At 38.8% G+C, this 19,973-nt stretch overlaps 1 protein-coding gene across 11 annotated transcripts; it reads right to left on the bottom strand.

The window, feature by feature from the left end:
• Nucleotides 1–4,995: 4,995 nt before the first annotated feature.
• Nucleotides 4,996–18,596, bottom strand: C3H5orf24 (chromosome 3 C5orf24 homolog). 11 transcript variants are annotated; one of them, XM_061617156.1, is made up of 5 exons: nt 16,915–17,001; nt 16,532–16,667; nt 16,282–16,434; nt 14,633–14,678; nt 4,996–9,819 (listed from the first exon to the last, which is right to left on the bottom strand). In XM_061617156.1, exon 5 carries the CDS (start codon nt 9,814–9,816, stop codon nt 9,250–9,252), a length of 567 nt encoding a protein of 188 aa, XP_061473140.1. In that variant the 5' UTR covers nt 9,817–9,819; nt 14,633–14,678; nt 16,282–16,434; nt 16,532–16,667; nt 16,915–17,001; the 3' UTR covers nt 4,996–9,249. The 11 variants fall into 11 exon arrangements, 10 of the variants coding, with proteins under 10 accessions (XP_061473140.1, XP_061473139.1, XP_061473143.1 ...); XM_061617155.1 differs by having other exon boundaries at nt 16,282–16,437; nt 16,542–16,667; XM_061617159.1 differs by lacking the exon at nt 14,633–14,678 and having other exon boundaries at nt 16,282–16,437; nt 16,542–16,667.
• Between the last annotated feature and the right edge of the window lie 1,377 nt (nt 18,597–19,973).

The raw sequence follows: 19,973 nt of genomic DNA, 5'->3' as shown, positions 1-19,973 counted from the left end.
ATAAACAATCCTATTATTGATCTTGCCCAATACTCTACATCATCTTCTGCAGTTTACAAGTTTAAAAATGAATGGCTGATTTTTAATTAACTTAATAAAATTAGCATTGGAGTCTATGATAGCACAGGCATGCTCAGTAAGAACCAACTGTAAGTGTTCTAAACACCAGACTGCTGTTTGGTTTGGCTAATCAGGATCAGCTTGGGTTTAAATTTGGGTGGGAGACTACATGTGTCTGCAGTAGAATGCAAAGGTGGGGGAAACCCCAAAAGATAATGATACTGTAAACAATGTTTTGGAAAGGAAAGGGGTTTTCCCTCTGCCCAGTGCTTGCTCACCCAATCTCCTCCCTCCCCAGGTTAGTTTCACCTACTCTAAGCATGATTGCACAGGAGTGAATCCCATTAAACTCAATAAGCATGTAAATGATCAACCCACCCCTCTTTTCTATCAAATTTTAAAAACCAGGGAATTGGGCAGCTATAATGAATGCACCAGGGGAGCAGGAGACCTGACCTCCTGTCTGAGATACTGCTCAGAGGCATATGTTACGAAATTCTACAGAGGAAGTGGATTGCACCGTGAAAGACCAACACAAATTGTTTGCATTTTTACAAATTTGTAGGGCAGTACAATATCTCAGAGAGGGCAGGGCTCTTGCTTCCCTGGTGCATTCACTATAGCTACCCAATTTCCCTGCTTTTAAAAGTTTGATAGAAAAATTTGTTGGCTATAGGTACATTCTTAAACTGCAAGGTTTGTTTGCCTGTTAGTGAATATACACAAAGTTTAATGCTGTTCTGAATATTCTCATTCAAAAATGTATAATATAGGGACCACCTATATAGTTATTGGTTTCTGAATTATAACAGCTTCTAGTAAAGTATGTTAGTTGTGTTATAAGTAAAAAAAGTTGTTTTTTTTTTAACCATTATGTGATTCTTGGTAGATTTTCAATGTAGAGCAGTGCAATTCTTGCCACTGTTAACAGGTTTACCATTAATTGTAACTCCTTTCATTTTTAACTACTGCAATCCTAAACATATTTGCTCAGAAATATGTCCCCTTGAGTTGAATAGGTCTTAGGTATTTGGGTATAAGATAGCAGTCCAAACATCATAAGAAGATTACATTTGAGTTAGAAATTGTCGTAGTGTGTCATCTTTTGGATTATAGTCAATATATATTTCCAAAACACTTTTATGTTTGGACATTGTCAAAACATATTTAATGTTAGGGTATAGCTTAATCTATGGGGAGTGAAATACTACTGGTAAATGATCTCAAAGTTTACATTTAAATTTGTAAATTGTTAAAGATTCAGGTCTATTCTTTTTCTTGTGTTTGTGACTTCAATTATCTTTTCCATATCCTTTTAAAAGAAAAGTTAACTTCATCTGTTTGTTCATGTCCTGATAATAATGCATACATTTCACTAATAAAGTTTTGGGTTGTGTGGTTTGTTAACCAAAGTTCAAAATGTTAATCTATTGTGGAATTGTCCATACTTGATTAAGCTTGATTAAAATATGTCACACTTGAAAATACTTATTAAAAGAACAGGTGATCTTCATTTCTCCACTCGTGATATGAATTCATTCCAAGAGATTACATATTTGTTGATTACTAATTTTTTAATGTAAGTATATTCTTTTGTTGACATGTTGAAAAATTCCCATCATTTGAGATAAATTGGTACATGGTTTATTATATTGTAATGAGGTCAGTGGAGACAGACCTGGGCTCATAACATTTTGAAATTTACACCAAATTTTTAGAGTTTACTTCTTAAAGATATCTGATTTCACATCTCTATTGGAGTATTAAGTGCCAGCCATTCTGACTTGCTCAGAGTAATTTTATAATTAGATGCTCTACAAAATTGATGCAGAATGCTTAAGTTCTCAAATTGATTCTTTTGGTCGTTAAAGTAAAGGCTGTATCTTCTTTGTAGAGAGATATCATTAGTATTTTCCGCCCAATCTGTGCTCAATTTTTAAAGTATACCTATGACCTTGTTGTTATGTGCCTCCAAGCTGGCTACGTCTTACGGCGACCCTATGAATCAGCGACCTCCAAGAGCATCTGTCATGAACCACCCTGTTCAGATCTTGTAAGTTCAACCTGTGACAAGAGGTTTTTTAAAAAGCACAAATAATAAGGGAAGAGTGGACACTCCTCACATGTACCTTTCTGCTATGAAGATTAAAGGGATAAGACAGCTCTTCACTAACACTCCTTAGATATTTGAATTTTTTTTAATTGGTTCTGCTAAATTAAATTCATCAAGCATGAATGATATACTTTTTGAATGCCTTCCCATTTTATACAGGGGATTGGATCTTCTGTTGAAGTAAGCTCATTTGGGTTCAATCCATGACATTTATGGAATATTAAGTGACTGTTCTCTTAAAACTGTTCACTAACTGTGGGGATTGCCTTCTTTCTCTCTTTTTTAATTATGCAATGGATTTCTGCCCCCACACATGTACCTAAATGACATCTTACAGTGTAGTTTTTGACATTTGCTTTGTCTTGTCTTTGTTATCAGTAAATACTTAGTGGGGCATAGACCATATAAATGCATATATTGGTGAAAATAAAAAACAAAAATGTATTATATTCAGGAAAATGTATTGCAAGAATATGTATTATTACACAAAATTGCATACAAAATGTACTAGTAGAAATTTGCACTAAAATGCTGACAAATTTTCATGAGGATTTTTTAAAAAAACATTGAAAATTGCTACAGAAATGTGGAGAACTGAATTTAAGATAGTGAAAAGTGAGAAGTGGAGAAAACCAATACTGACAGATCCATCCATCACTAGCTGCAATGCTATGCATATTTATTTGAGAATAAGGTCTGTTGAACAAAAACAGACTTTTCTAATTATACAGACATAGGATAGCTGCATATCAAAGAATACCAGTTAATTACAGATATTCATCTAATAATTGTGGCAGCTATTGTTATCACTGCAGTTCCATATGATTCTTAAAGCCATCACAAGCAACTGCTCCAGTCTGTATATCCCTATATGGAAAATCAATCATATAAAGTGCCTTACACAAAACAGCAATAGCAGCACTATCAGTACTACAGCCATTATTATCAGTTGAATGTGTCTCCAAAGAGGCCTTTTCACAGGAACAAGAAGCTGCCTTATACCAAGTCAGACCACTGACACATCAGGCTCCGTATTATCTACACTGGGTGAAATACAACAGAACAGAATATTGTTAATTAACTTGGGATGCCTTATGGGAAGTGATTCATAAATGAAATAAATAGCCACCAAAGATCCACCTACCCCCTGTAGCTCCCCTAAAATCTGCTCCATGGGATTGCGGAAAGGGAAGAAGTCCACTCACATGCTCGGGTCCTGCTTGCGGGCTTCCCCCAGGCACCTGGTTGGCCACTGTGAGAACAGGATGCTGGACTAGATGGGCCACTGGCCTGATCCAGCAGGCTCTTCTTATGTTCTTATGCTGTCACCCATTGACTAATAGCAGCTCTCCAGGGTTTCAGAGTCTTTCCCAATCCAATCTGGAGATACTAAGGATAGAAATGTGGCCTTCTGCATGCAAACCATATACTCTACTACTGGAATGGGAAACATCCCGCCCACCATTAGGCTGTTTTCCCCAAGCCACACCTGACATCCCATGATGCCAGGTGTGGGGCAGGTAAAGCCATGGCTACAAAGGAACAATTGGGAAACTTAGTGCATTTAGTTTTTAAATTTGGTGGCAAATGCAAAGACCACTCGGGTTGGCTCCACTCAAGAGCTCTCTATCAGAGCTAATCCCTGCCAAAAGCAGAGCTTGCATTCAGCACTGCTTTTGGCAGGAATCTTTGCATAGATTGAATTCAACCAAAGCTACAAAGGAAAAAGAGAACAATCAAGAGTGTGCTCCCAATTCTTCCTTTGAAGACTGAATCACCTGAAGCCACATGACATCCACCAGTAAAAAGTGATCAGCTGAGTGAGTCAGATCTGGATCCAGCACACTAGCCTTATCCAGTTCACCACTTCTGCTCTATATGCAATGAAAATGTAAAAAATGTTTTCCTTGTCAAGTTATACAGCAAGTCTACCGTTGTAAATGGAAAACATCCATATAATACATTACATTAAAATCAGCTAAAGGGAAATAAAAAACCTGAACTCATGTCAACCAACGTTTGAACTGCCACTAAAATTATTGTAAGGTAGTCTTATAACATTTCTGAAAGTCTGTCAAGTGGAAGAATTGTAAATTTACAGAAACATTAGGACTGCAGTACTGCTATTTAGATGGCCACTAAAACCACCCTTCTGCATTTATTTATTTATTTATTGTATTTATATACCGCCCCATAGCCGAAGCTCTCCGGGTGGTTTACAGTAATTAAACACATGAAAAACAAATATACAAATTTAAAACACATCTTTTAAAACAATTTAAAAATTTAAAACAATTTAGAAACACATGCTAAAATGCCTAGGAGAAGAGGAAAGTCTTGACCTGGCGCCGAAAAGGTAACAGCATTGACTGGCATCCTAATTGTGCTGGGTAACTGTCCTAGAGATCACAACATAATACGGGAAGTAGGTAATCCCTGTTTGCTGGGCCCAAACTGTAACCATATCCTTCTGAACTATACTGTTCCGCCCTGGGCTCCTGCTGGGAGGAACGGCAGGATATAAATCAAATAATAAATAAATACTTTCTGAAATTAACGATCTGGGGGAGGGGGAGAAGAGTTGTAAATTAGTGTTGCATTCCAGTATCCATTTGGTGGAGGACAAACCAAGTGCAGTAAATAAAAACTAGCTCAAAACCTTCTCACCCTTTTTTATGGGTGACAATTGAAGAGTTGTTTTATTCATCTGCTAAGCAAGTGAATTTGATAAGAGTTTGCAGGGTTTCAAGCTATTTCAAGTATGAGGAATGGTGGTGAAAGCAGCATGTGGCAAGAATATAAACATGATAGTTATTTGGTGTTTAAATCAATTACTTTATTAATAAATATACATCCATATGATGACGTAAATACAGATCATGAACACTACTCCATTCCCATACAGACAATTGCACACGAGTAGCTGAAGTTCATGGACGTAAGAACATACACAGTATCTAATCAGACTTTTTACAGCAGAAGACAGGGTGATATTTAATTAGCAATTGTTTCCACCAAAATACCCATCCCATCAGAAAAGCAAATTGTGGATGATGAGAATCTTAAAATGGCCCATTTAAGCACAGCTTTCTGAATTTTTTTTAATAAAATTCCTATAACTTTCAAGATGAAATAGATTACACATTGCAGAACCTAGATTTATCTATCTGGAAAAAAAGAGAAGGCCACTCTAGTATTTTCTTACACGTATAATAATGTTTGGACTATTTTAAATATATGTATAATAAAAAAGCATAACGTGACTATAAGTAGAATCCAAAAACGTTGATTACAAGCAACCGTTTTATATTTTGTAAGTTGATTGATGCACTATACATACAGTAACAAGAAAAGGAATGACAACTTAGCAAATAGCAGTAAAGTTAGATCTACTACAGTAGGGCCCCGCTTATACGGCGGGTTAGGAACCAGGCCCCCGCCGTAAAGCGGAAATCGCCGTAAAGCGGAACCCATTGACTATAATGAGTTGCATCGTGCGAAAATGCCGAAAAATGCCGAAAAACCACAAAATTGGCTTTAAAACGGGGAATTTCCCCTAATTGAAAGCCGCCGCATCAGCGGAACACCAGAAAGCGGGGCCCTACTGTACTGTGCCTTTCAAAAGTAAAAGTAAAAGTTAATGCTTTGATATTAACTGCCCTTCTGCACTGTAGATCAAGGAATATCTCATCCCATATGCATTATCCTTACTTGTCTGGGTTTGTCCCAAGACAAAAAGCAATTTCAAGACATTATTGAAATGGACCACTGCAAAACAGAAATGCCAGATGAGTCCTAATCATGACATTTTATCCTAAATACTCGCAAAACATGAAAGAATCTGGATGCATTGAAGAAAACTGCCTGTCTTTAAAAAACACCAACTTCACAATAGTTAGTCCCTAATTAAACTTCTACCAACATATGTGTCCAGATTTTAAAAATATCCAGTGCAAGACTTCAAAAATAGAAGTAAAATTATTTGGTTCTACAGTTTTAAGTAAATTTCATCAGAAAGTGAACAGCAATTTCAATGCGTGTTTAAAATAGTGTCTGTACTATAGATCTCTATTAATCCTTAATTATGCTAACTGCTTTATCAAAAGATGAAAAGGTCTATATTTAACTAAAAGAAAAGTGAACACAATTCTGACATGTAGATTTTATGAACATTGCCAATACACATCAACAATGCTATCTTATGAAGAGCAGAATGTATAGAATATAAAATTATCAATTTGCTTTACAAATCATGTATTAATACTACAAGGAGAACGGGCCATTCCTCCTCCCCCTCTCCAATAATATCAAAGAATAAGAATTAACATGCTGTTTCAGTGTTTGTCATGACAAGAGACAGTATTACAAAAAAAAGAAAAGCACAATGTATTCTGAAGATTATATACAGGAGTAGCAAAAATATTTGAATATACCATTCAAACATCTCAAGTTCTCGACCTCTGTTTTCCCCCACAGCATGGCACTTGTAAACCGCAGTGGAGGATAAAATGAACTGGAATCAAGCAATGCCCAACAGTGTTCTTCTGGCCTCATTAACAAATCCAGGCATTAAACTGCCTTTTAGAGAAATGGAAGAGGGTGGTTTTTTTTGGGGGGGGTCCCCAACAACCGACAATATTAGTATTTTTAATGGGTGAATTTTCCATCTGATACAATTAATAAGCACTATAAATGAACACAAATTGCTTATATTAGTTATTTTCTCAGTGTACGTGAATACAAAATTCATTATACTAGAGCAACAATGCATCTGCATTATCTCCTAACACACTGCACAACACCACTGAGGAGATGCACACATGAAAAATAAAAGAAGGGTAGCCTTAAAAACAGGAGGAGGTAAGTAGAGTTATTCAAAGGTACACTGGTGACATGCAACTTGTTCCTTGCCAGTAAGGTGTGCCATTCTTGTAGGTTTTACATTCAGCTGCTTTCCTAGAAAGAGTTCAGAAAGGGTCTGAAGCAGCCTTTTGGCTAGAAAAAAAATGATCTAACAAAACAGCCAACACAATATATGTCCTGAAGGTGAACTAGCTCACATTAGGATTGTGTGTGTCAGAAGTTGCATCACTGTGGGAAAAATTAGTAAAAGCTTCATATTCCAAAGTTTCTTGAGGAAATACATAATGGACTTCGTAGCATCAGCAAAAAACTATTTTACTAGCAGTTTACCTGCCATTAGTTTACATGACTAAAGAGCCTTCCAGTATTGTTGAGGTTCAAGGTTGCCAGTGCATACAAAGTCCCCCCAAAACAATTCAACACACCTATTATAAAATACAGGATAAAGTCCAGCTCATTATGAGTTAGGCATCACTGGAACACCTGAAGGCTTGCTGCTTTTTTCCTGATAAAAAAGGCATGAAATGACATCCGTTTCTTAAGTTGTCATTACCGAAATCAGAGTTGTCATCAAAATGTCAGCAGGCCACAATATTTATTTTACAAAGAAAAAGAATACTGTTCATTTTCATTTCTCTAATTAACCTGAAAAAAGTATGTCCCCATGAATTTGCAAATACTTATCTATAACCTCTCTCTCTCTCTCGTGTATTTGAAGATACAAATTTTAAATTTTAATCTATAACTACATGTAAACTTATTTTCAGAATAGCTTTAGTTCTAAGGAAATATCTGGAATATATTCAATATTGAGAGTTTATTCAGTTACAATGTAATGTGTGTATTGTACACTGACTCTCTCACACACATACACATTTAAAAAATAACAATACATACCCAATTCTATGCAGAACATTTATTTTGGGTGCACAAAATGTCAATTTTTTTATAGTTCTGCATCTCCATGCATAGATATATTCCAATAGTTTGTTATATATCGGGGGTCTATAAACACATCAAATTGCAACTTGCTTGTATATCAACTGTATCATTTCCAATTATGATCCATGAAATGTCATCCTTTGGTAGATATACGCTCTCTTAGCTACAGTATGTGTGATAAATAAGACGTCTACTGGCAAAATTATTAAACACGACAAGATTATCTACCTGAAAGGTATAATTTTCAATCACACCAAATATTTGAAATTGTAAAAAACTGCTGCCATATATGCAGATATTGCAGAATCACTTAAAATGTACACATTTATTGACAGATTTTGGAACACAGGGCAAATGCCACTTATACTTGTGCATGCCAAATGTCACTGAAATGAACTGGATTTGTGAGCACACAAATATGCAGGATCTCAGTCATAACTTTTAATACACCTGTACATTATTTGCATATTTGATAGCACTTTTTAGACGATAACTTATAAAACATTTCAAATATTTAATTCATTTTGATTTGGTATGTTTAGTCTTAGGCTTTTATAAATTGTAAGTCAGTGTTCAACAGTTAGCATATCCAGGAGAACTACCATACTTTAATGGAAAAATAGCACTTTGAATATGTATCAGGTGCTACACATGAATTATTATTTTAAAAATTTTTGAGTTACTTGAAAGTGATAGCACTTTAACGCAATGACTGCCTGGAATGACCACTTTTTAAAAAATATAGTTTTGAAATTTCAAAGTATCTACAAATATTGAGGTCTGTGTTATGTTCCAGCCATTGTGGAAAAGTTATTTTTCTACTCCCTTCTAGTAATAAAAAGAAAAGAAAAAAAGAAAGAAACATACAATGCAAATTTTACAGAGCTATTACTGGTAAAGCTGTCCTGAATGATTGGTTTCTAGTAGTTTATTCCAATTTCTTTTTGACCAAGTCTTATTGTGACTATATATATAACCTAGAAGCCAGAATTCTGCTATTTGAATTACTAATCACATAACTAAGATGGTCAGACAATAACCTTTGACACTTAGAATATTAGTAATTACTTTCTGGAAACAGCCAAGGGCATCGCTGAGGAGTCCATTTGTAAACATAAGAAACATTAAGTGATTATGATATGACATCTTTTAAAAAATAAAATATAGGAAAGAAAGTTATGGAAAAGTTACAAAAGAAGTGAAAAAACATGCCACAACTCAGATAATTTAAAAAGAATTGCTAAGGAAACGTTATCTAATTCCTCTTTTTTTCACTCAGCGGGTTGCTTGATTTTGCTACTTGTTTCACCAGCAGCATGCACTCCTCTGTTATGCACCACAGCGTAGGGAAAAGCTGCACTGCTACAAGTATAACTTAGATTTGCAAGCCGTGATAGAGCTTTAATGCTACCTGGAGGTCTCCCTGGGCTGACTTTGTATCCTGCAGCTTTAGTTGTACCCAAGGGTCTACCTGGACTTGTCTTAAATCCAGCTGCTTTGGTGGTTCCCAGCGGTCTACCTGTGCTCGTTCTGTACCCCGCTGATTTTGTGGTCCCCGAAGGTCTTCCACGTTTACCAGATCTGTTGAGGTTTTTCTTTTTCTTTAGTTCATCTTTCGTCTCTATACTCCTGCCACTTGTGGTCTGCAAATGTGGTTCATTTAATGCATCTTGTCTCTGGCATGGTATTGGCTTGTGGCTGACTGTGTGGCTATACTTGGTTTGTTGTGCGGAATACAAATCAAACTGATCAGTGGGAGTCACGTTGTCATCATTAAGGCAGGAACTCTTTCCAGACCCACAGAAAGGGGAGTTACCGCTGGCAACAGGATGCATCATTTTCTATCAAAAGAGAAAGAGAGAGGTATAAAATAAAGGCAACATTAAGCAGAAAAGTACTTGTTCAACTTGCGGCTATAAACACCCTCCAAAATTAAGGGACAGCAGCACAGGACACAAGCAGACTACCTCAACAGAGATGTGAAACCCCAGAAAAAAACCCAAGAAAAATGGGGCGGGGGCACAGCTTTTGTTTTTTTCCAAAATATTGGAAAATTTTGGATAATGCAATATTTCCTTTCAGAATGTGAATAAAATGTTTAAGACAAGGTGTTTGTATATTTACTCCCCTCAAATTATTTCAAAAACCAAGTAACAGGAAGACTTTTAAGTAAGACTGTTATGGTATCAGATCATTACAATCCCTGTACACGGAAGACAAACAAGCCCTTAGTTGTACACTGAGAGTGTAACTCCCAATGCAAAAGCAAGATGTGTTTCTGCCTCTAGGAGGCACTGCCATTGATGCAAGAGAAGGAAGGAGGATTCAGTGTATTATTTGTCTGTGGACCTCCTCTTGTTAGCATAGTTGGTGAATCTGTTTCTGTCTTCTTGACTAGGCCTCAAAGTACTGGGAGTGGGAGAAAGTACAAAGCAACACAAAGCAGAAAGTGATAGAGAAAATCAGACTGATTAAATTTCATGTAGTATTAATTGAGTCCTGGTCCCCCCACCTGCTCTTTTTCAGGTGAGATCTCTGGCATTAGGTTTCCTTTCCTGCTTTTCCAGATTTTCAGCATAGGTATGGTGAATTGGTTATGAAGAAGATCTTTATTAATTTTTGTTTTACATATGATATCTCCCATGTAAATCCTTCTGTGTTTGACGAGGATTCCATCCAATCCATTGTTTATTCATTTCCTGCATCATTGGTGCAAGTAAGTATCTTAACTGGTTTGCCTCATAAGATCTCAGTAGTGGTACACCCCATCCTCCATCTGCTGACTGTCTGCATAACAGCTTCTTGTTTATTCTAGGACTCTTCCCTTCAGTGAAGAAATACTCCAGGCTTCATTTCCAAATTGCTGACTATGGTCTTGGTATCCAGATTGGTAATGAACTGAAAATTTCTAAATTAATGTAAGCTTTGAAATGTTAACTTCTTTGGGGAAATTACTAACTATAAACCAAAGGTATTATGTTATCTTCCTAAGCAAACAACTCCCATTTTCAGAAGAGCTTACTAAACTGTTACATCATTATGACAGAATAGTTCTCTCCCCAAGTTGTTTCAAAAGCAACGGCATCAATGAAAACTTTGAAGCAATTTTGTTATTAACTTTACCCCAGAAACAATGAAGTAATATGGCTCATAAGACTACTTATGTGATAATTATTCAGTGATCTGTAAAAAGCACCTTGCTACTTAGAAAGATGACACCACACTATTTAATCCAATAATTCCTGTCAAAGGAGCTTAACTTTTTTCCAAAGCTAACATTCATTTAGTAGTTTTCAACACCTGACCTGTCTGCTACAGAACATTTTGGAGACAAGAAGTGCCTGGAGGTGCTAATGATGCACTAGCCAGCACTCTGTTCAACAGATCCCCTGGGCAATCTGGCCTTCAAAATGGCAGTAAAATCTCTCTGGACACACTGAATGCTTTACAGTGTCTTAGCAAGAGGTGATCCAATAACTGGTAGTGGGAAATAATTATTTTTATTATTTATTCTGAATAATTATTTATCTTTTGAGGAATAAGCCCTTCCATTCCCGTGAGCTTGACAATGAGACCAATTAGGGCAACCTATCCTCAGAAAGTCAGGGTGCCCATTGCAGTCCCCATCCTCTGTAAAGGATTTCTCCATAGATAGCAGCTCTGTCAGTGGCTTTGTTGACATGTAGACTGACCAGAGACACTGACACAATGATTTCCAGATATCCTCTCACTCCAGTTTCCAATCCCAAGTCCTCCTGGTTTACTGGAAAAATAATAGGGGTCAACCAGGAAAGAGCATAACTGGAGCCTGATTCCCACTAAAGCTAACCATCTATGGTAAGCACAAGTGTTTATGTCTGTGTGTATACAGAATGGCAGCAAAGAAATCTCTCGGTTACCATAGTGTCCACAAAGCACCATCCCAGCAGAGCTCTCCCTTTGATTAACTGGCCTTGTGAATCAGGGCTGACTCCATCAAGAGACTGTTAAGTCATTAACAGGATTAGCCATTTACCACATGAACAAAACAATCAGTATTCAGTTTGATTTACATTGCGCTCCTAAATGTGTTCACTTAGAAGTAAGTCCCATTGATTTCACTATAGCTTGCCTCCAGTTAAATGGGTATAGGATTGTCATCTTAGTGACTAGTACTTTAGACACAAAATCATTTGAAGGCTTATTTGAAGGCTCATAGCACAAATCCTATACTTGCTTACTCTGAAGTCTACTGTGCACAGTGAGATTTACACCCATGTAAGTGTCTAGAATTTCAGCCCTTGATTTCCAATTTTCTTTCAGTGGATATATAACTGACAGTGAAGCCCCTCCAAAGAATGTCAAATGATTTTAGAATCCTCTGCAACAATAAAGCTACCCAATTGCTGAATCGTTAAGCTTTCAAAAATTGAACTGAAATCAATAGAAGCAATAAAGTTAAATCTGTAATTCTTTGTAGAATTCAACATTTACAACCACTTCCTCTGAAGTGCACATTTCCTAAATTTCATTTGGAAACACGGGGCTGTTTCATGTACAACACGCTTCCTGTACTGAAGTGACTTTCAAATAAGAGACTGCATGAATCCCACATGTACCTGGTCAAACATGCTGTATGGTACACAGTGGGAAGTTGGCACCAATCAGTGCTTCTTGCCATGTATATACATGACAAAGCAGAGTATGTGCTTTCACTTCATTGTATTTTAAATGACTTGGAGTTTTACATGAAAAGTTGTTTATTATAAATACATATTATGTATGACTTCCAAGTAAGGAATGCTTCTCGCATGCAGCAGTCAAGGTGTGAATGTTTAGAAGTATGTGAGAACACCTTGTATATTCTATATTATCAAGATCATCATTATCATCATTGTTATTAACTTTATTTAAGGCCACCAAACAACACTGATCTATGGGCAGCTCACAAAAATGATAAAATACAAAATAATAAAAATATAACAACATAACTTGCAAGGCAAAATATCGAGGAGAAAGAAGAATAAAACCACAGTTCTAAAAAAACGCACAACACATAAGCAGTGGCTTTAGTTTAAACACTAAAACCACACGGGTTATTTCTTTAAAGATCTGAGTGAATAAAAATGTCTTCACCTGGTGCCAGAATGACCATAAAGAAGGTGCCAGGTGATCCCCTCTGGGAAGGACATTCTACAGCCAAGGAGCTAAGCCACCACTAAAAATACCTTCTTCTGGGTAGCCACCTGTCCCATTTCATTTGGCAAGGCAACTGGAGCAAGCCTCTGAAGAGGATCTCAACGTTCAGGTAAGTATATGTGAGAAACAGTGATACAGTAGGGCCCTGCTTCTCGGCACCCTGCTTTTTGGCGTTCCACTAATATGGCGCCAGAGGGGCAATCAGCTGGAGGGGGGGCTGGAGCTCCCCACGCTCCAGCTGATCTTGCCGGAGGAGGGGAAGATCAGCTGTAGAGCGCTACAGCTCATCTCCTCTTCTGGAGAGATCAGACTCCCCACGCTTGAGCTGATCGTGCCAGAGGAGGGGAAGATCAGCTGTAGCATGCTACACCTGATCTTCTCCTACTCGGGGTGATCAGACTCCTGCATGCCAGCTGATCGCGCCAGAGGAGGATCCTCCGGCGTGATCAGTGGGTTAGGTTCCAGACCCCTGTGCTACAGCTGATCCGCTTTTCGGCGGGGATCTGGAACCTAACCTGCTGTATGAGTGGGGTCCTGCTGTATTTCAGGTATCCTAATCCAAAACCATTAAGGACTTTAAAGGTAAAAATGAGCACCTTGAATTGGGCCTACCATATACTGGAGCCAATGCAGTATTATTCTACTATTCTTCAAGTACATAAACAATTGCAGAGACAAAAGGGGAAAAGAGATGGATGTAGGAGGGAGCTACACTGGCTGTTAATAGGAGGAAAGGTATGTATGCACTTTCTCTGTTAAAGATCTCCCAAACAATGGAAAGGTTTATACTACTATTTAAAACTGATAAAAAGCAGCAGTGAATCAGGTTCTGTAAGTCTGTATTAGGAACTTTATGTAAGCTTCCTTGGACATTAAGTCAATAGACTGGCAGGCCATTCATGATTAAATAAAGAAAGTACAATATTTAATCAGTTTTTAAAAACTTTTACAGTGCAATTCTATACATGCCTAAGTAAGTCCTACTGAGTTCAATGGGGGCTTCCTCCCAGGTAAGTGGGTGCAACCACATATTTATTTATTTGGAAGTAAGCTGTAATGAACTCAGTGGAACTTACTTCTGAGAAGGCATATATATAAATAGGATTGCACTGCTAACTGACTGAACAGTGCCCTGGTATAATCGGGAATCATATTTTTTACACAAAGTATGTTTAACATTAGTCATAAATACTGCAGATAGCAAGCATTGTAAGAGACATTCTCTTTTTCATCTAACATAGGAATGTCTCTTCTAAGGTAATGCTTGATACAACACATGTGTGTATAATCTAACAATAAAGAAAATATCCATCCTGCTTCATACTATTGTTTTTACTCATACACAAATGTAATCAATTAACATAAAAATTCATACAATTAATCAATTAAGATCTCTGTCATCAGGTGACAGCTCTACGATAAATCAATGTTGCATTCCAAAATTAATTATTGGACAAGAAGAATAAACTCCCCCACCTTGTCCCAGCAAGTTTCTATCCTGCTCTTTGTGCATTTGCAGTTCCTGTGGCATAGAGCAGAACAAGAATTATTTTTTAAAAACAAACACAACATTTATATTCTGCCTTTTTTCGATGATGGAACAGAAAGTAGAGTATTTACAGTTCCTAGGTGATTTCCCATCCAGCCACTGACCAGACCCAGATCTGCTTAGGTTCAACATGCAGCCAAAAAACATGCCCTAGGTCAGGGATGGAAAGACTGTGTCCCTTCAAGTGTAGAGACTACCATTCTCATAATCGCTGGCCATTGCAGCTGAGACTAACGGAAGTTGGTCCCTACCTAAATAATTTGGTGAATAAGTATATTAAAACTGGATTGCTCATACAAAATCATTGACAGAGAGGGCTTTTGTGCAAGCAGCTATCTTCTGGCGTAATCAATTTCATTCCCAAGGAACAAAAAAACCGTTGGCATGCTGCATTTCTGGCTTTTACCATTAAACAAAAGCCATTGCAACTGAAATTTACATACCACAATGTGTATTAGAGATAAAAGCAGCTTGATGTACATTCTTTGGCAAATGCAATAGCTTCTACTGGGATCCTTACATATGCTCAAATGCATAATTCTATAGTTAAAGTAAAAATCTGAAGATGCAAATGAAGAGAAGAGCAAGAGCAGGAAGTGCCACAAGAGTTTTCATTGTTTTTGTAACAACCTTTGCTGTACCAGCTCCAGATTGGGCCCCTCTCTGGGAGGTGAAAAAACTTAGGAACCAGTGGATCTTTGGTCCACCCAGTCCACCCATTTGGGGGCCCTCCAGCAGGAACACCACCAGTGAGTGGTAGCTTTGCATCTGCCATGCTTTCTGTACTGCAGGGGGATCTTCCACAGCACCAGAGCCCCTGCATCTGTAGGGAACAGCAGGCGGGGACATCTGTTGGATCCCAGTCCCCTCCAGCAGCACAGATTGGAGGTTAGAATTACAGCCTAAAACTTTATAACCATACACTTAGATCCCACCAAGAATCAATAGAACTACAGCACATAATAACACTATACAGATATTGGTCCAAATAAGATGCCCTTAAGTAGAAGATCTTAATAAGTGTGGGTTACATTCATCAATATAATATTTAAGTAACTACCAAGGCAAATATTTATCAATCCCATGTATAAACTGTATGCTTATTAAATATGTAATAGGTTAAACAAGTAAAATACACACACAAACACATACCAACAAAGAGAACAGCTAAAAGTGTTGTTAATTAATAGGACAATTAAAAAGAAACAAATTCTAGAGAGGTACTGTGTAAGAAAACCACAAAAAGCATAGCTGTTCCTGCTGCTGAGTAACCATACCAGTAAGCAACACAGGAGACATAGACAGACAGCAGCTTAGCCTTGCTTTTCTTGCCAGGCACCACTGCCCCCACAGTACTGGAGCATAATTGTCCTTCCTTGAACATTTATAGGGAAGACAGAACGGCTGTGTGTGTATTAGAGGGGGCCTCATTACTAGCACTGGGGAAAATAAATAGGTCGTGGGGCCCAGGAATGATGAGCTTCTCTCTCTTCCCACTTCAAATAAAAAGCTGTTAGGGCTCCACATCTGCCTTACTCAAGATAGTTAAAAAAAGTTATCCTTAACACGTTCTTACCTATAGCCCTTTTGTTCATAGTAGGATGAGAGGCAGAAAGAGGTGGGTTTCTCTTTTTCAGCTTTCGATTTTTTTAGTTTGTTTAATTCCGATACATTTCTATGACGACAGAACTAAGGGTGGTAGCGTCGGAAATATTATTCCAAATTTAGTCTGCTAAAACAACAAAAATTGTAGTTTAATCTTGCTAAGACAGCAAATGAAATAAAGGGAGGGACGTCCCGTGTGTGTTGCAGACCAACCCACTCACCCTGTCTTACCGACATCGAGAGGAGAAAGAAAAGGGGTTCCAGATCTAGTTCAGTCAACTGGCGTCCTGACTCTCCCCTCCAGGCATTAGCGAGGTGGGAGATGTGAAAGAAGGGTCCACAATTCTGCCTTCTTCCCTGAGACACAGGAGGGAATTGTTCTATGGCTGCTCTCCACCCCAAACCCCACAGACGGGCGAGGAGGGGGGGTGTTCTCGCCCCTATAATCAAGAATTGCGCCTGAAAGAAAGAGGGAAAGAAAGAAAGAGCTCCCTCGGCTCTTTTCTTTCTTTCGCACACAGAGCCAGCTGGGTGAGGCTCCATCTTGCCAGCCCAAGAAAAGAAGGGAACGGAAAGGCGATACTAGGCCCGGGGCGGCTCCTACCTGCGAGGGGGGGAGGGAAGGCGGCGGTTGGTCCGTGAGGCGCGAGCTCAACGAGGATCGGAGAGATGCCTTGCGGGGCGCTGGGGCCCCTCCCCGCGGCCGGCTTCCTTCCACACAGGCGGGCGAACAGATAAGACAGACCGGGAAGAAACAGAGACAGTAGAGCGAGCCGAGCCGGGCCAAAGCAGCTGCAGAGCCGTGGCGGCAACGTGCGCGTTCTTGGTCAGGGCCGCCGAGGCGCGGGAGCGAGCGGGAGAGGCACAGGCCGACGGGAGGGGTTTGTGGCGCTCGATCTGTGAGGAGGAAGGGAGCGGCAGACAGGCGCCTCAGAAAGGGGCCGCTCGCTGGGGGAGTCACTCCAAGGAAAGAGCAGGAGCGCAGGGCCTGGCTTGGCGATGAAGTGTCACATGTTCAAAGAAAATAAAATGAATGGAGGAACTGAGGGAGAGCTGAACCAACAAAGAGTCCTGTGGCACCGGCAGGACTAACCGATATATTGAGGCATAAGCTTTCGTAGACTAGAGTCCAATCCATCACTCGCACGAAATGTTATCCTCATTCGGCATACATGCAGATAAGCACACACACGGGGCGGGGAGGAAAAATGTAAACAGTCGGGTCAAATGGCAAGGAAATGCAGAAACTACACTCTATGACCGTTCACTTAAAGCTGAAACTAAAGTACAATAAGCGCAGAGACCATTCACAACCGAGAGAGTTGGTAAGAGCGCAGGGCTGCTACCCTCAACCCAGTTACTAGGAAATAAGCACATTAAATTTCATGGGACTTGCCCCTACTTCAACATGCTTAGTTTTGTGCTGCACATATATTAGGGCTGATGTACGTATATACTAATATTACTACTGCTTTATACTATAATAGTGCTTAACACTGTTACTATTAGTAAGAACATCAATTCTCATTTATTCAGTGGTAAGATTTTGTTTAAGCTGTAGATGTCTTAATATTGAATAATACAATTAACTCATGACTAATGTTAGAGTGTGGATTTGATACATGTCAAATTTGGAACCGTTTGGTTCACTTGAACTGAACTATTAATGTGTATCTTCATTTAAAAAAAATGTGCTGGAGTAAATAGCCATCTATATTATATATGTGGCAGTGGAAGTTCTCTACAACAGCAGAGCATATATTAGGAAAGAGGGAGTGAGAGAAGGATGCACACAGATGGGGGAGAGAGACGTGGAGTGGGAGGTAGAGAAGGGTGAGAGATGGACTGGAGAGAAAAGTGTCACTGATGGCAGAGAAAGGTGTAGGGAAGAGACATGTGGACAAAAGGGAGGAGAATAGGGACAGAGAAAAGAACAAGCGGTTCTACAGTCTTTTGACTGGGTAAAGTGCGGGGAAGTGGTTTCGAATTTTACCAGCTCAACTCTAATTCAGGCCTCTTGTCTTAATCAGTTGTAGCAAAAACAACTCATCCTGTGCTGGTATAAGTGAAATCTTTAGATGCATTTTTTACCTTGCAACTAGATCTTCCCATCTTGGGTTTAAAGTAAACCATCACATTGGCTTACGTTGCATGAGCACCCAGTACAAGGCAAGCAAGGTGGAGCCATATATCTCTGTCCCATGTCTCAAGTCCTTTCAAAAGCCCTTACCATAGTTATGTGCAAGTGCAAACTTGCCCTGGTGCTAGGCAGAACCAGGGTTGCCAGGTCCATGGCCTGAGACTGATCCTGTATCTTTAGGAGAAGAGAAAGTCAGCCAAGTGCAGGTGTTCTTGCAACCCTGTAATGAGAAAAACCACAAGGTGGAATTCTCCCTTCCTCCTCCACAATTTTTAAAGATACAGAAGACCTCTTGGTTGCCAGGCCCAGGCTCCAAGAGGTCTTCTGTATCTTTAAAAGTTGTGCAGAGGTGAGGGAGAATTCCATCTTGTGCTTTTTCCCATTACAGCGTTGCAAGAACACCTGCACTTGGCTGACTTTCTCTTCTCCTAAAGATACAGGAGCAGTCTCAGGCCCTGAGCGTGGCAGCCCTACTACCTGGAGGTGCCAAGGATTGAACATGGCACCTTTTGCATGCAAAGTGGATGCTCTACCACTGGGTCACAGCAGTTCCCCATGGGAAGATCTAGGATGGATGCTCCCATGCTCCTTATGGTATGACATTAAGGCAACACTCCTAAACACATCTGGGAGTAAGCCTCTTTGAACACAGTGAATCTTACTTCTGAGTAGATATGGATAGAATTGCACTATAAGCGATATGGGTGGTTTCCATACCTCTAAACAAGAAGTGCTTTAAAATTAGAACTACTATATTGAATTAAAATTTACATATTGTTACATTAGATTTTTGATGTTGTGATTGGTTTTTATAGTAGTATACTATTTCAAGACTGTTGTGTCATCAGTGTTTGAAACAGATTATCAGATCCAAAATCTTGTTTTTAACTGTGTGAGCCCACTAAAATTTTTTCTGTATGGATTTATCTTTCTACTGTGGTCTCTACAGAAAACCAACAGTGTTTTCTAAGATTTTTGCATCATGTGCCTAAAAATTTGGGCAAGCATATCTATCTGCCATACAATGGCAGCATAATTTGAAATTTTAGAGGGTTGCAGCAAAAACAAGATTTTTCTAACAAACATTTTGACAAAGCTTTCATAGGTTACAACTGATAGAGTGGGCTATAGTCCGCAGAAGCCTATGCCACAATATATTTGTTAGTCTTTAGGTGTCACCAGGACTCTTTAATGTTTTGCATTGTGGTGCTTGTTGGCTTATCTTATATGCTAGCACAGCAAATGGCAGGATGAGGCAATTGGTTACCTATTGCCTATTTATTGACTCCTGGGCCACTATCAGCTACAGGCAGTTTTTAAACGAACTTCTAATATAGACATATGATGAGTTAATCTCAGTGGAAAATCTGACTCACATTTCTTTTACAGCATTCATTTCAAAAGTTCCATCTTACTCCTGCTCCCCCAGTAAATATAAGCGTTAGGCTTGAATACTATTTTTAAGGAAGTCATTGTATGGATTGTTTTAAAAACCATCTTGTGTTATTTTGAACAGGGAAGAT

Source organism: Rhineura floridana, chromosome 3 (assembly GCF_030035675.1).
Source record: "Rhineura floridana isolate rRhiFlo1 chromosome 3, rRhiFlo1.hap2, whole genome shotgun sequence".
Lineage (NCBI taxonomy): Eukaryota > Metazoa > Chordata > Lepidosauria > Squamata > Rhineuridae > Rhineura > Rhineura floridana.
The sequence above is the reverse complement of the archived record's forward strand: the minus strand, read 5'-3'. Positions and strand labels throughout refer to the sequence as shown.